We start from the raw sequence: 17,023 nt of genomic DNA on the forward strand, positions 1-17,023 counted from the left end.
TTAAACACGTAAAGATGTACTTGGCTAAGTGTCTCGCATTCCCATCGATCACATGCCTAGTATTTTTTCTGTACTTCTGTTTTCTTACAACATTGTTATTTTTAGCGTGTTTTCAAAGCACAAGGTGCTCTTTGTATCACATATGATGTAATCCATCATTTAGAGCGGCCTTGCACCTCCGCCCTCACATAGGAGGTATGAGGAAGTGGGTAGTGGAAGGACTTTGGATGCCAGCTTTACAACATTGTATGAACGCATGTAGTGTACGTAACTTGGACAGTGAAACTCATATCATATAGATTTTTCTAGATGAAGCAGTAACTTCACCTGAGTAAGAAACATTTGCCGCAAAGTGCCAAATGTCAGTTTCACTACCTTGTTAGTGTATGGGCAATTTGTAAAGTTTGTCTCAAAAGTCATTGTCTTGAAAGTCATTGTTCTTAATGGATGACAGTGACTAGAGAATACCATATACTTCAATGGAACCATAGAAATCTCAAAAATGAAACTTCTAAAGTTAGTTTAAGAAAATGTTGTGGGGTATTGATCAGGAAATGTGAGATAAACTAGTATGTTGGTAAATCACTGATGATTATTAAAACATATTTCTTCTTCCTATGATAAGGCAGCAACATTTTGACAACAATTTAAAAAATGGCTTTGTGTAGTTATACTGGGTCTATATTAGTTTGCTGTATTGTTATTTTGGCAAACACCTATTCCTTGACCCCTAATCAGTGAAAATTGTGCCAGCAATTCGCTGAATTAACTAAAGGAAACTAAATAGATGCCCGAAGCACAATGGACCAACTTGTAGTTGACTTGAACCCACCCAAGTGGGGGGCTTTCCCCCCACACCCCTGAACTATATATATCAACTCGGAGATCACACTACAGTAGAGAAAAGGGCAAAGTTCTGTAGCTGTCCATAGTGCTTCAGGCAACAATTTCATTGCCTTTAGTAAATTTAGCAAATCGCTGAAGTGATTTTCGATGATTATGGGTCAATGAATAGGTGTTCACTGTTATAACATTTCAGCAGCCTAATATAGACCCATTATACTGATGTGTTAAATATATAAGAAAAACAACACTGGTTGTGCATTCTTTTGGCATGATTCTTTTGTCACTTGTATATATATTATAGTGTCTTGATATTTTTGAAAATGGATATTATAATGTCACATTTCTCTGCTTTGTTTTCATGTTGTAGTGATTAAGGTAATGTATGTATACACACACACACACACACACACACACACACACACACACAAATACTATAACTGTGTAGTCTCACTAAAGTAAAATAAAACAATATGTGCACGGCAAATAAAATATGCCATAAAAAGGTAAACTAAAAAAGTAAATCTAATGAAAGTGCATGTCTTAAGCAATGTTTAAAATGCAGCTGGTGAAAAGCACTTATAGCAGGGAACTCACAGCCATTGGACCTCAAGCAGCACTGAAGCCAGCATAATTATAGATTACGGAAGCTAATAGACTACTTTTCTACCTAGAGTGCCAGCATTTCATTTTGTCATGAACACTGTGGCTCTTGCCTCAGTTTGCTAGTCTTCATACGGAGCTAGTGGTCATTTGAGTTTGAGAATTCTGACATGATCTGTGAGGATCTTAAGAAGCCTAGCCTTATATTCCCATGGTAGTTTTAACCTGCGTGAATAACCCAGAGTGGGCAGAACAAGGATATATTGGGATTTTTTTTGTTGTCCCTTTCCATGAAGGACATGGATATTAAAGCAGGGGTGAATTTTCTATTGTCCACCCAGTCATCCAGATTAGTTTTGAACAGAGTAAGAAATGTTCTTTGCTTTATGATGAGTGGAAGATGGTTCTGTAGAAGCAGTGTTCTCTTCATTATGCACTTATTGGGTGGCCTAATGGTTAAGGTGTTTGCCTTACACACACGAGGTGCAGGGTTTGAGTGTCACAAGGGATAAGTGGCTAGGCTTAAAATGGCTCACAAGGGCAGTTAGCCTAGTACTAATCTATGAACCTATGTCCTGTTTATATTGAAAAAGAGATTGAGATACCTTGATTGGCTGTTTATGCTACCATTGAACTTTTGAATTTGTAATAGGTCTGACAGGATAAGATCTGTTGAGGCTATGTATGCAAGGCAGAGGTCACATTTTAATAGCCTGTATGATTTCAAAAAGAGGGACAAAGCTTTGAGATGGTCTGCATAGTTTTTATGATATAAACCTTTAATTTTTTTAGTGAGAAAGCATTGTGGCCCTTCCAGGTTTTGATAAGGGTTTGGACTGGTACATAACAAATGGGACATTATATTTAATGATTGGCCTAATGAGACCTGTGTGATGAAAAAAACTCCCTTGCAATAGTAGGTAAGTGGTGATCAAATGAAAGTTTGTTCATAGGTTCATAGCTGTGTACTAGGCTAATGGCCCTGGAGCCTTTACAAGCCTAGCCCATAGAAATGCCCTGGCATTGTGCAGCCTGACAATACTTCCCAGTGCCTCTATCAAGTAAAGCCACTGGAGTGATCCCTGGGGTGAACTTTCTATTTCCCATCCACTCATCAATATTTCTCTTGAAGAGGGCCAGTAAGGTGCTCTGCTTGACATGTATGGGAAGTCTATTCCAGAGCATGGGCAGTCTCTTGGTTTTGAACCTGTCCCTCCAGCATGTTCTGTTGATTGTGGTAATGAGGGTGAGATCTCTGGAGCGTGTGGTGTGGAGGGATTGGGATTTCTTTAGGTGTAGCATTTTTAACAAAGCTGGGTCAGACATGGCTTTGTAAGTCAAGCAGAGATTGCCTCTTCGTAGATGATATGGCATTGCTGTCATTATAGGCTCCCAGATCCTTATCTAGAGGATCAGCTTTTAGGGGTGTGTTGTCAGTGTGATAGTTACATGGAAGTCATGCTTGCTGAAGGATACTATTAATATATTGCTTAGCATTTAGTTTTATTCCATGGTTTTAGCAGCAGATCTTTGTTTGTGAAAGGCCCTCTTGGGGGATCTTGGTGTCCTCTTAGGAATTTATGATGGCACCAAGTTTACAGTCATCTGCAGACTTGGTCACCCATAAACACTTAACATTTGCTTTGACCACTGAGAAGGAAAAGCCAAAGAGGAGTGGCCCAAGGACTGGACCCTGAGTACACCACTATTAGCAGATCTTTAGGAGGAGGTATACCCATTCTCAGTAATGTCTTGGGTTCTATTTGTGAATCAGTTTGCCATCCAATGAGTTACAAAATGATTTGCATTTAACTTTGAGGATTTATCTACAAAACCTGAATGTGGGATAGTGCCTAATGCCATTGCAAGGTCTAGATATGTAGTATGGACTGATTTGCCTTGTCCATTACTTCAGTAACTTTCTAGAAAAAGTTGACCAGATTCTGTAGCCAGGATCTGCCTTTAACTAATCTGAACTGGCTTGGGTTGAGAGTTTGCAGGTTGCCTGTGTACTTATTTAATACCATAGTGATCCTCTCCACAGTCTTTTAGATGACTGGTCAGGCTTATGGGTCTATGATTAGCCAGTCCATTGACACCCCCACCTTTGTGAAAATAGGTGACTGTTGCTGTCCTCTGTTCTTCCAGCATGAATCCTGTTTGGAGGCTGATAATGAGTAGCATCTATAGGAGGGTTAACAAGTTCTGTTTCAGGCTGACCATTAGGCAGCATGGTACATCATCCAGCCCTATGGAAGTAGAGTACATGGCCTTGGATACTGCCTTGAGGACTTGTTCTTGGGAGATTTGAGGAGGAGGTATACATGCAGGTATGTGATGTGGGAATATAGGATAGGGGTAAAGTTAGAGCTAAATATGTCTGCTAGATGATTGAAATATCATTTACTGTTAGCTCTGTGCAGTGCTACACATTGTTTCTGAGGTTTCACCTGGCTTTGACTGATTTGATCAGAGTCCAGAATTCCCTGTTAAGTTTAGCAAGAGTGTTTTTATCATCTTAAATTTGTGTTTGCAATCAGTCATTTTATTTCTTTAATTATAGAGACTTATATTTGGATTATATTTATTTTTATTTTTTATTTATTTGCAGTTGGTTTACCAGGATAGTCCATTGGGCCAAAAGAACCCGTTTTCAATGGAGTCCTGGGGAGAAAAGCTCCGATATAGACAAAATTAGGTACATACAATAACTACAAGATAATTATACAGAGTAGAGATAAAACATTAATACATTTAGGCTTAAATTTGAGAAACATTCAAAAAATGGGGAGAAAAGCTCCGATATAGACAAAATTAGGTACATACAATAACTACAAGATAATTATACAGAGTAGAGATAAAACATTAATACATTTAGGCTTAAATTTGAGAAACATTCAAAAAATAAAAACAGTATTGAGATATCGAGGGTTTGCTTTTAAATTTTGCATTACACTTCAGAAGAGAGCAGATGCATATTAGCAGCTGTTTACATATGCCTTACATTTTTCGGTAATCATCTAGGTGGATGGAGATTTTGAATTATTTAGGTATCACTTCATTTTAAAAGATTGACCTTAGCATAATCTCTGAATACTGTGGTGTTGGAAGATACTTTTCACTTCATTCGTTTGGTGAATGTAATAGATTTGTGGCCTGATTTGACAAGGGAGGAAGTAAGAACTTGTTGGGCACAGTGATATCCCTTACTGATAATGACCAAATCCAGGATTTTTGCCTCTTTTTGGGGTGCAGTATAATTAGTCTAGAGAGTTTGTACTGATGAAGTCCACAAAGTTCTAAGCATACACTTTTGAGTATGTATAAGCCTCTCAGTTATTGGAGGGGTAGTTAAAGTAAGTGGTGTTTGGCTTAATGCATAGGAACTCCATACTAGTTAGATAGGTAGGAGGTTTGGGCTGCAGGAGGGCATAGAGGAGGTCTTACTATGATATGTTAAGGGGCTTTGTTAATGGTAAGGTGGATGTGGAGAAGCTCCAGGTCATTATCCTGTCTAATGAGTCTGGAGGTGAAAACCTTTTAACAATGTGGAGGCATCATTGTCTTTAATGCTTTCATCTAATGTGGTGAGCCTGAGCGTATGGTAGGCACTGAAATTCTATAGTATTGGAATGCTCTGATTAGTTTTGCACCAGGTCTCTGTGAGAGTGCATGTATATTGATAATTTGTAGTGTAAAGAGTGCTAGTAGGGAGTAAAGATTTATGTTTAGGTTCCTTGCATTGAGCAGAAATGCCCTTTTGTTATCCAGATTATTTTTTTATACTTTGGAAGCTGTAGAACACTAATATTGCCTCAAAAGGCCCTGTGGGGGTGGACAAAGCTTTAGCCAGTATATGGAAACCTTGGGGGGATAGGTGTAGACCATCCCTGTTAAAGCAGTTAGGACTGTCTACCGTCTTCTCCTAAAGACATATATATATATATATATATATATATATATATATATATATATATATACATATGTGTGTGTATATATATATATATATATATATATATATATATATATATATATATATATACACACACACACACAAACACATATATATATATATATATATATATATATATATATATATATATATATATTGTACTTCTATGAATGATGCAAAAAATTAAGCCAATTGTTAAAGTCAATATTTTTTGTTTGTGTTGTGTGTAGTGTCACAAGTTATACTCAAAAATGGGGAAAATAATTTTAAGCACCCTTAAGCCCTGCTAAGAGTAGGTCTTGCCCTACAGATGTGAAAACTGCTAGTTAATTCACTCTACATCACTTACAAACAAAGATGTATGGCAGAATGACGAGTCTTATAGCCTTTAAAACTATTTGTTCATTAGAAGGACACTTCATTTTTGCTGCTGTCTTTTTTGCAGTTCTGTGTGCTCTACTGGCTTTCAAAGTCTTTGAAAGCTGGTTTGCTGTCCAAGAGATTTTTTCCTGCAAGTGGTGGTGCAGGGAATATATAAAGCTCTAAGCTCTACAAAGAATTATGATCAAGTCTTACTGGTCATAAACCTTATTACATGTTCTCTACAAAGATGCTAAGATTAATCTCTTGAACTTTGCTGTTTGAGGTGAATTTCTTGGCATTCATGTCTCAAACACATAAGTTGGTAGTGATCAGAGACACAATCATACATGTATATTCTACTCTACATTATCACATCGGACCTGTTGTCTAAGGAAGAAGCAATGTATAGAAGTTCTTGGATAACACTGCAAGTGGAAACTGATGCCTTGAAGGTCTCTTACTTATAGGCTTGGAATTAATGGTTTCTTTGACTCCTGGGAACTTTCTTGCTACTGTCTGTAGTAAATTTTAGCAATGATTTTCTCTCCTGTTTGGATCCTTCCCAAGTTTTAGTATCATGTTGTATAGAGCCTATTTCCAGGAAGTAAGAGTGGTTCCTGCTTTGATTGTAAATGAAAATCCTTCATCTGTTGGCAATCATATTATATTTCTCCAAGACCACTGTGAATAATATAGGTAAACCTTCACTGCATCCCATTTAAGCAACTGGCATGGTATATTGTATGTATATCTTTCCTGCTTCAGTGTCCAAAATTTTTACATTTTATTTAAAAATAAATTGAAATCATGCAGATCCTGTTTTTCACCAGGGCTGTAAAAGTATTTGGTGATGCTAGGCAGGAAATTCTTGAAAGAATGAGCCATATTTCACTAGTCCCAAAAATCAGTATTCATAGGTAGTTACTAGGGGATCATTGAGAAGCCTAGCCAAAATTCCAAGTTATTTCAAAGCACTGTTTAGTTAACTGACTTGCACGATGGCCAAATGAGGACCGAGGGACTCAAACCTGTACCACAGAAAATACAACTCACAACCTTAACCTTTTGTACCAACTGCTATATATGTATCCTTACTGTTCTTGAACTTGAGTTATGATATGCAGAAAAATTTGTTCATGCTGTCTTATCTGCAACTGAAGGCATGCCACTTAATTCCGCAGATGATATAATCCCTCAGGGCTACCCAGCCCCTTTGAAGGAAATGCTCCTACATTATCTTCAAGGCATGCCACTTAATTCCACAGATGATATAATCCCTCAAGGCTACCTTGCCCCTTTAAAGGTAGCACTCCAACGTGATCTCCAAATTCTGTCAAGGATTCTATGACAAGAATGAGCACTCAGATATGCACCCTGCCCCATCCCACTCTCTCCGAAGAAACATGAGTTTGTAATGTCATATCACTCTGCCCTTCCACCACACCAGCTCTGCAAGCACGTGAGCCAGTATTGAAACTCAGGTCACCTGAGTCATAGTCAAGTCTTTACCGCAGATAGAATTATGTTATTCTGTTTTTGGTGGAAGGACTGATTTTTGTGCTTCTGTTAGAGAGAAATAAAATTAGTGACCGAAACTTTTGTTATTTATACAGAAACGTCCCCATTGTACCTTAACGGGTCTGCAGGGTATAGATTTTATTAAATGTCACTGCTCAAGCTAATGCTCTACAACACCTTCACACTGTAGTAAAACTTGTACCATGGTTACCACCATGATTTATTGTGTAAGTATGGCCTTAGCATTGACCAGAGGTTTTGGCTGGCCTGCTACCTTAAGTGTTTTAAGGAGCCCTCATTTCTTGTGTCCTTCTGTAGGAGCTTGTGTTTATCTGGTCATAGTTTCATTGATATTTTCAAAGATGGCAGAGTTGTTTTGCCTCCTGTGTTATCTGTTGCTACTGCACTCTCAGTTTGTATGCCATACTTACTCAGACATGTAAGGTATGCAGTGTAACACTGCTTTTTAAAGGCAGCGTATATATACTTACCTCCTTTGTGAATAATTGCCCCTTTGTTTGATGGTCTTATAGGCTAGTTGTAGCTTCCATCTTCTTTTACATTCATATTTACCAACCTTCCCCGAGCCTACTGATGCATTCCTGTCTTTATAGAACTTTTTACAGGAGGGAAAAAAAAAAAAATATATATATATATATATATATATATATATATATATATAAATATATATATATATATATATATATATATATATATATATATATATATATATATATATATATATATTTTTTTTTTTTAGTTTGATCTTTTTAGATTTGATTTAAAAAGATCTTTTTGTATTTGCTCTTTGAACTGTTTAATATTTGGTGATAGACTCATACCCTATTGGTTCTTTGTGATCAGTCAATAAGTAGTTCCCTATATTATTCAGGCATGTCCAAAGGTCAGTTTTGAGTTTACTCTCCAGTCCAGCTGGTGAATCTGGGAATCTTGAGGCAATGTTACAACTGCCTTATGTACACAGACCACCCTTCTCCTCCTCCCAACAAGCTCAAATATATGTGAGAGATGCAACTGTATAGCCAAACTGGAGGCTAAGCACTCTCAACCCAGTACTGGCACAGCCTGTCAGGAGGAGAAGGTAACCACACACACCACAAATCCAATCTCACATAGACCTAGCGCATCAGCAAACTAAACACATAAACACACAAAAACATACTCGGTGGCTCTAAATAAAAGTCTGCCTAAGCAGCAGAGACCTCCAAAGCAGACATCCAAGCAACACCTACCATAAAACAATATCCACTTAGCACATAGTTCTCAAAGTCAGTGTGCCACACAGTCACAGCCCTTAAGGCTAAACAACACACCTAATACACTTGTAATAGGTGACTCTATTGTCAGACACACTGATGTCCCACTCACCAGGCTGAACAAGGAGAAGGTTACTGTAAGCTGCCTGTCGGGTGCCAGGATCCGCCACATAACACAAGCACTCAGGTCACTCCAAAGCAAGTACAAATATGACTCCGTCATTGTCCATGCTGGTGTGAATGACCTGAGACGTACCTCCCTGGACTACATGAAAATAGACTTACAGGAGCTCTTTGATCATGTAGCCCAGGCCGGTATGACCCTGACCTTGAGTAGCATCTTACCCTCACCAAGAATGATGCCACAGTATAAAGACAAAATAATCAATTTTAACAATTGGCTAAAGTATTGGTGTCATTCAAAAGGGATCCAGTGTCTGTCAGCATGGGATGACATGCTCGACAAGCCACGTTGCTTCACTAGGGACGGCTTGCATCTGTCACCCCTGGGTTTTTGAATACTGGCAAAGGCTCTTGCCTCCCCCATAGTGCCTTTTTAGGCAAGGTTCAAAAGACAAACCCACCCCCATAGACAACACAAAGAAAAAAAACAAAGGGTAATGCTGCTCAATGCCAGAAGTCTAAACCTCAAGATGCACGCACTCGAGACTCGCCTCAGTATGGAAAATATCGATATCTGTGCAGTAACAGAAACCTGGTTCAAGGTTCCCAACAGCACCCCAGCACTAACAGATTATACTTCATACCATGCTTTCCGGCCCCAAAACTCGGACCGAACCACAAAAGGAGGGGGAGTATCCATATTTATCAAAGATACCCACACCTCCAGGTTAGTGGCACTGCACGAAGCATCGGAGACCATCCATGTGCAACTAACAGTGGCAAAAACTGCCTTTCAGTTTGTAGCCTGCTACAGACCACCCTCCCAAACACAGGAACCTCACTCGGCTTTCCTGAGACCACTGGAGAATATGAAGGTCTCTCCAAACACTATTATATTGGGTGACTTCAACTACCCAAACATCGATTGGGAAAACTACTCAAGCCCAAACACCCTCGCCCAACGGTTCCTAGAATTTATAAACTCAAATGCGATGAAACAACTGGTCACCACTCCCACAAGGGAGGGGAAAACATATTGGATCTGGTCATCACCAACATGGGGTCTCTATGTTCCACACCAGAGGTATACCCCTCATTGGTAAGATCAGACCATAAACAAATCTCACTGGACATCCATATTCCGTCCCCACCCCTAGCCAAGGAAACCACGGTGAAGAACTTCTCAAAAGCAAACTTCACACTTCTCAAAATTGAGGTGGAATCCTTCAAAGCCCCCGGGCCAGTGGAAAATATGGCCCAAAATGCAGAATCCTTTACAAAAGCATTCTATGGACACCTACAGGAATGCATTAAGCATGCTATCCCAAATAAAACCAAGACTCACTCCTCCAAAAGCAGGAGACCTGTCTGGTGGACCCCGGCCATAAATAAGCTATATAACAGAAGGAGAAAGCTACTGCATGACAGAGCAAAATCCCAAAAAGGGAAGGCATCACTGATCAGTACTAGCAAGAAACTATGATCCCTCATAAAATCATCTAAGGCCAGCTTCGAAAGAAAAATTACACAAGACACTAAAGATAATCATAAGGCCTTCTTTAGTTATATCAGAAACCTGGGAGGCAACTCCCAGATATGCTCTGAGTTAGTGCAAAATGACAAAAAATACACTGAACCCACAGACATTGCCAACATCCTGGCAGAAAGGTTCAGTGCAAACTTCTCTCTCCCTCCCCCCCCAAAAGAGCAAATGTCTATCCCAACAGGGTGTAGCCTTCCTGAGATCACAGATGCACAGGTGAGAGCTGCCCTCTCCAAAGCAGAAAACACAGCATCAATGGGACCAGACGGTGTCCCGGGCTGCATCTTACACGAGCTCCAGGAAGAACTAAAGCCTCATATAAAGTCACTGTTCAGTCTCAGCTTTACTACAGGATATGTACCCAAGGAATGGCATACAGCAACAGTGGTCCCACTCTACAAAGATGGTGCCACAACCGACCCCGGAAACTATCGCCCTATAAGCCTGACTAGCCTGGTCTGCAAAGCTATGGAGCGTATCATCATGGAAATCATAAACAAAGACATTGGGAACCTCCAGACACTGGATCCTACCCAATTCGGCTTCATTAAGGGCAGATCTTGCCTCTTGAACCTGGTCGACATCTTTGAAACAGTTACCAAAGCCATAGATGAAGGGAAGGTAGTCCACACAGCCTACCTGGACCTCGCAAAAGCCTTCGACACAATACACCACTCGGGCATCATAAATAAGTTCACCAGCTTAAATATCAACACCTATGTCACAAGATGGGTTGCAAACTGGCTCAGGGATAGAACCCACATGGTCAGAATAGCAGATGCCATGTCAGACTCCAAACCAGTTACAAGTGGTGTCCCACAAGGCTCAGTCCTGGGACCTCTCTTGTTCGGTATATATTTCTCCGAGGTATAGGATAACACAGGTGGACTATGGCTGACAAAGTTCGCAGATGACTGCAAACTGGGTGCTGTAATCGACTCTCTGGTTGACACAAGCATCCTCCAAAAGGGTCTCACAGAGACGGATAACTGGTGCCAGAGCCATGGCCTAAAGCTAAATGCCAAAAAGTGCATAGTCATCCCCTTTGGGCAAAACAAAGTGCCCACAAATTACCACATAGGTGGTAATCCATTAAGTACGGAAGAAGTAATTAGGGACTTGGGGACCCAAGTAGATAGCAATCTCTCCTTTGACAATCACGTTGCCAAAGTGGTTAGAAAGACCTTCTATATAGCCCACCTTATCATGAAAGGGTTCACATCTAGATCAAGAGAGGTCATTGTGCCCCTCTACTCATCTCTTATCAAGCACATAATTGAGTACAATGCCCCGTTTGGGATGTACCTTACCCGACACCTTCAGCAACTGGAAAGACCCCAAAAGTATCTCACCAAGAAGATCAAGGGGCTCAAACAGATGCCCTATGCAGTTCGGCTAAAGAAACTCCAGCTCTACTCAGTTGTGTACTGCCTACTCAGAGGTGATCTGTGTCTGACGTATAAAGCCATGTCCAACCCAGAATTAATGGACTTGCTTCACCTCAGGAAATCAAAATCCCTTAGAGCTACATGCCCCAGGGACTTGAACCTCAGCACAGAAATAAATAGGACATACTGGAGGGACAGATTCATATCCAAGAGGCTCCCCTCACTCTGGAACAAAATCCCAATCCATGTTAGGCAGAGCCCCTCACTGACCCTCTTCAAGAGAAATCTTGACGAGTGGATGGGAGATCGTAAGTTTACCCCTGGGATCTCTTCTGTGTCCCTGCTTGACAGAGGTACAGTAAACTAACCTTAAAAGGGCTACCTTCTGTGACCTACTATACAGAGGCACAGTCAATTAATCTAAAAGGGTGGCGAAAGCCAAACACACTCTGGCTAGGCTTATAAATGCCCTAGGGCAGATAGCCTAGTATCAACCTATGAACCTATGAACATATATATATATATATATATATATATATATATATATATATGTACATAAATAGTGTAGTAGGCAAGATTGACTACACCTAATGCTGACTAGCAAACCGTCAATGTCAAAATGTTGCAAATGCTGATGTTGACGCACCCGTGTGAGTGCACCGAGAAACAGCCTCAGCACATGCAAAATTTAAAACAAAGCAAAACAAAGAACAAATTAAAACATTGTTTTTTTTGTAAGGGGCAAACCCCATCCACCCCCATATGAAGGGCTGCACCCCCACACTACCTGCTAATTGTATAAGGCTGGGATTGCAGAAATATTGAGTAAGGGCATATTCTCCAACTTTGGGAATTGTGTGATCCTGGACACCTTCACTTGTCGAACAGCAGCTTAGTCATTCATATGTGGTTAGCTAAACAACTGTCAACCAAACACACACTCAACATTCTGTAAAGAACCTCTACAATCATAATTCTGTAAATATATATATATATATATGTATAAAACACAGAACTATCCAATTATAGACCCATTGCCATTCTCTCACCCCTCTCCAAAACATTAGAAAAATGTATTCATACATAGCTCTTAAACCACCTACTTGCTAACACCCTCTTATTTCACACCCAACATGGATTTCACCCACACCACAGCACTACAGCTGTACTCCTTAGCTTCACTGACACTGTAAACCAGTATAAGAAACCAAGGTAAATGTGTGTCATAGGTTATAGGTTCATAGGTTGGTACTGGGCTATCTGCCTGAAGGCATATATTAGCCCAGCCACATTGTGCGGTATTCACCGCCCCTTTAGTAGTTCCCTAGACCCTTGTACTAGCAGCTAGTACCCTTGGCCCCAATCTAGTAGTGCTGTTGGTGTGATCCCTGGTGTGAACTTTCTGTTACTATCTGTCATCTGTCTTTCTTGATCTGTCTAAAGCCTTTGATACAGTTTCTCACCAGAAATTGCTCATTGAGCTCGCCAACCTTAATCTCAGAAATTCCTCCCTATCATGGTTCAACAGCTACCTTAGTGGCCAACATCAAGCAGTCAAATGGCAACAGGAGCTCTCTACTCTACTCCCTGTCTACACAGGTTTTCCTCAAGGTTCAATACTAGGCCCCCCTACTCTTCTCCATCTTCACTAACCAGATACAAAAGTCCACATCTCTTGCCTCAGTCATCGAATACACAGATGACTCTACCCTCATCTGTACTGGATCTTCTCTAAAATGATTAGAAATAAACACTCAGGAGTCCTTCTCTGAAGTAGAAACCTGGCTAGCCAAAGCCAAACTTACATTGAAACCATCCAAAACCAAACCAATGCTCTTCCACCCCATCAAAACACCCAACATCCCTACAACTTATAGATACAATATATTAGCTGTCTCCCAAACAAAGTTACTAGGTGCTATAATTGATAGTAAAATTATATTTGACCACCAACTAGCTCAAACCGTTGAAAAGACTTGCATCAAACTAGGCTTCCTGTATCAAATCAAGCCTTTTCTTACTAACCACATCAGACAAGACATACCAAGAACTCATCTCCTTTCCACACTACTGTATGCCTCCCCCACGTTCACTAACCTAAGCAAAACTGAATTCACTAAATTCAACTAGCAAATAGCAAAATTTGCCACCAATTCCCCACACAGATCCCACCACTGTTCTGCCATACATCAACTAAAATGGGTTTGAACTTCCCCATCTTTTAACCTATACCCAAAATAGCAAAATTTGCCACCAATTCCCCACACAGATCCCACCACTGTTCTGCCATACATCAACTAAAATGGGTTTGAACTTCCTCATCTTTTAACCCATACCCAACTCATCTCTCCCCATAGAATTGTATGCCAACCTGAAAAAAAACTGCTGTACAACACATGCTGCTTTCATACTCCACAACTACACAACTCTGATCCTCTCATAAAACATTCCTAAAAGTCTCTAAAAGCAACAAGGCCAGAGACACCCTCTATTCTAACTATATTTCCAAGATCTGGAACAGTTTTCCTCAGCATATTGTTGGCACTTCCAGCCTACCCAATTTACAAAACTACTAAAAGAATACCTAATGAACAACTGGATCTGCTCCTGTATCTGCCTTGGTTAATTCCCCAAAAGCCATCACTCTCCTTTCTCCACACCTTGGCCGGCAATACACCTTTTCCTACTTCTGCGCTCTATCTGTACCCATCTTATTTCTCCCCGTCTCATTCCCCTCCTCCCTGCTAACCTTACTCCACCTCAAATCTAACCCTCTTAACTACTTAACTGATCTCTGTAGCTTTGGATCAACTGCTAACATTATATCATAGGCAGTTCTATTATATGTATGTATATCTTCTCCTCTGAACACAATATCTGGTATTTAATAAACCAAACTTCTATACTAAATGGTTTTGTATGTTCCACCCTACTTGTATGATTGTGAACTCTTCTAACTTTGGAACTTTGTTATGACATTGTAATTTATGTATCTGATCAATGAAGCTTTTCTCCCTGGGCCTCTGCTGAAAATGGGCTTGCATCCACTCGGACCATTCCGGTAAACAAATGTAAAATAAGTAAATAAGTGAATAATCTATGAGTAGCTAGAACATGCAGAACTGGAGATCTAGAAAGAGGTGGTGCTGCTGACAGTTCACATTCTAAAAACACAGCAGCCACCTTGCTAAGTCTATATGAAGAACAAATAATGGACAGACACCAGGAGTGAAATGGTGGCTGGAGTGCTGTTCTGAGGCTTAGCAGAAGTGAACAAGACCAGTACGACAGTTGCAGCTGTTAAAGTTGTGTTTATGATTCTGCCAGTTACAAGCATGCAGTCATCAAGTGTTCCTACACTTCACTTACATGAAATTTGCATCTTGCGTTTGTCTTGCCTGCTTCATGATGCGTTCTCCCCACATTCTTTATTCTCTGCATGAAGTCATTACATCCCTTGTCTATGCTCCTTTTATGTGTTATGAATATATTATCTGTGTTTATATATTCACATTATGTCTGGTACATAGCTTGCATCTCATATCAGTTCTCCATTGTGAGTATGATATCTAAACATGTGCTGAATGCTAGAATTTTGCACCTTTTGCTGTTATGGCCTACATTTTGTTTGACTGTTTTTTTTTTTCACAGTTTCGTTATAAATGTCTGCCAATATCTTGCCATCCAAAATATTTGTAAGTAATTTAATTTTACTTTGTTTGATGTCTTGTCATTCAGCTAAGGGAAGAACAAATGTGGAACTACGGGAAAAGTTTATGTTGCCTGATACTCCCGGACAGTCAGTTTCTGCTTTCCGACCTCGGGGTCGTAAGTCTGGACCTCCTTCAAGAGCTGCTTCTCCCAGCAGGTCCAATTCTATCTCAGGTCAGGGTGGCCCTGTAGGGCCTCAGCCAGCACCCCTAACAACTACTCCAAAGGTAAATAATTATGTAAAAACTGTAACAAATTGCATCAGTCTGAGTAGTGAATGTATTTTTTATGTTTGATGTTCTTTGCTGTGTTGTTGAAGAATCTTTTATCTACTTTTGAACAAGACATGCTAGTTAATGACTGAGGTCTATGAGCTAGGAGATATATTGGAATTCCAGAGCAAATAACTTAAGACTGTTTACACGTGCCTTGCCTAATGAAGTGCAATTTAGTTTTCAGTACGCTCAGTAATTCACTAAATTGTTTAGAGAAATGGTGTAATTACTGTGGTCCTAACAAGTCAAACAGTCAACATGTTGAACTACAAAAGGCCCTAGTTTAACTTTGTGTTTCTTTTTGTTATATGCTTTATTGTGTGTCATTCACTCATGTTTTCTTCAGATACGGTTTCCCATTATTATGTTTACATTCAGTAAAATGGACTGTATGAGCTGGTATCAAATTATATCAAAGGAGATGTGAACTACTGTGAAGAGAATCTGTAATGGAGCTGATAAAAAAAAAGATAAAAAAAAAAACTTTACTGCTGACTTCAAAGTCATCTTTTAGCAAAATAAATAAATAAATGTATCTAGTAGACATTTCAGAATGGGGTAAAATATTATAAAATAACATCAGAATATTTACACATAAGTTGGAGGACATCTTTTTTCTTTCACTACATAACCGCTGTTGAAGTTTATCCACCTTTTAACTAACTTTTGCATAGTGGATTGCAATACAAAGAATGTTGTGTATATAGCCAGATGTGATAGCTGCACAGCATTCTACATAGACAGTTTAAAGAAAGAATATTACATCATTATAGTGATATTAGGCTGGCCTTACAAACAAATGCATTAGCACATCACACACAGGAACATCCTGGACATAAGTTCTTCTTTTTATCCATGGAAAAGATCCATGTTAGTGCTAGAGGAGGTGATGTAATGAACAAAACTGAAATAGCAGAAACCAAATGGATTGCAGACTTGCAAGTATATAGGAACCCCGGACTTAATGGTGTGGTTCCTTTAAAGCCATTGTTAAGAGGCGGGAATCTAAGAAAATTATTTGATTGGATCAGTTACTCAATAAGAAATGGGTGTATTTTGCTAACCAACAAGATGTGAAGAAGGCATTGCCAAAAGTGTTTATTCTTCTGTTGGTATGAAGACAGACTTTTTGCTGCAGTACTGTGATTTTATTGTTTTATTTGTATATTTGTGCTGGATTTTACTTGTATTAAAATATTAAGTGTTGATACTCGTACTGAAATTATAAGAGTCCCTCTCTGTGGAGGAACAGTGGTTTCTTTTTTCTTGAACTTTTGCATAGTAGACCATAACTGGGAATTGTGAATACCTTCATTCCATTGGCAATTTGAATGTTAATTTTGCCTGACTATTGTTTCTGGTAGACTTAAAATTAAGCTTAAAGTGGTAAATGGCACATTTTTTTAAAAGTTAATTGCTTAAAGTAA

General features: G+C 39.5%; 1 protein-coding gene across 3 annotated transcripts in view; it reads left to right on the top strand.

Annotated features, from left to right (window-relative positions):
* DST (dystonin) overlaps positions 1-17,023 on the top strand; it is a 4,096,730-nt gene that overhangs the window by 3,989,539 nt on the left and 90,168 nt on the right. For all 3 annotated transcript variants that reach the window (XM_044063350.1, XM_044063347.1, XM_044063348.1), the window contains one exon: positions 15,349-15,548. In XM_044063350.1, coding sequence (XP_043919285.1) covers positions 15,349-15,548 — 200 coding nt within the window. The remainder of the gene's footprint in view (positions 1-15,348; positions 15,549-17,023) is intronic.

Source organism: Protopterus annectens, chromosome 2.part1 (genome assembly GCF_019279795.1).
Source record: "Protopterus annectens isolate FY-2018-M chromosome 2.part1, PAN1.0, whole genome shotgun sequence".
NCBI lineage: Eukaryota > Metazoa > Chordata > Ceratodontiformes > Protopteridae > Protopterus > Protopterus annectens.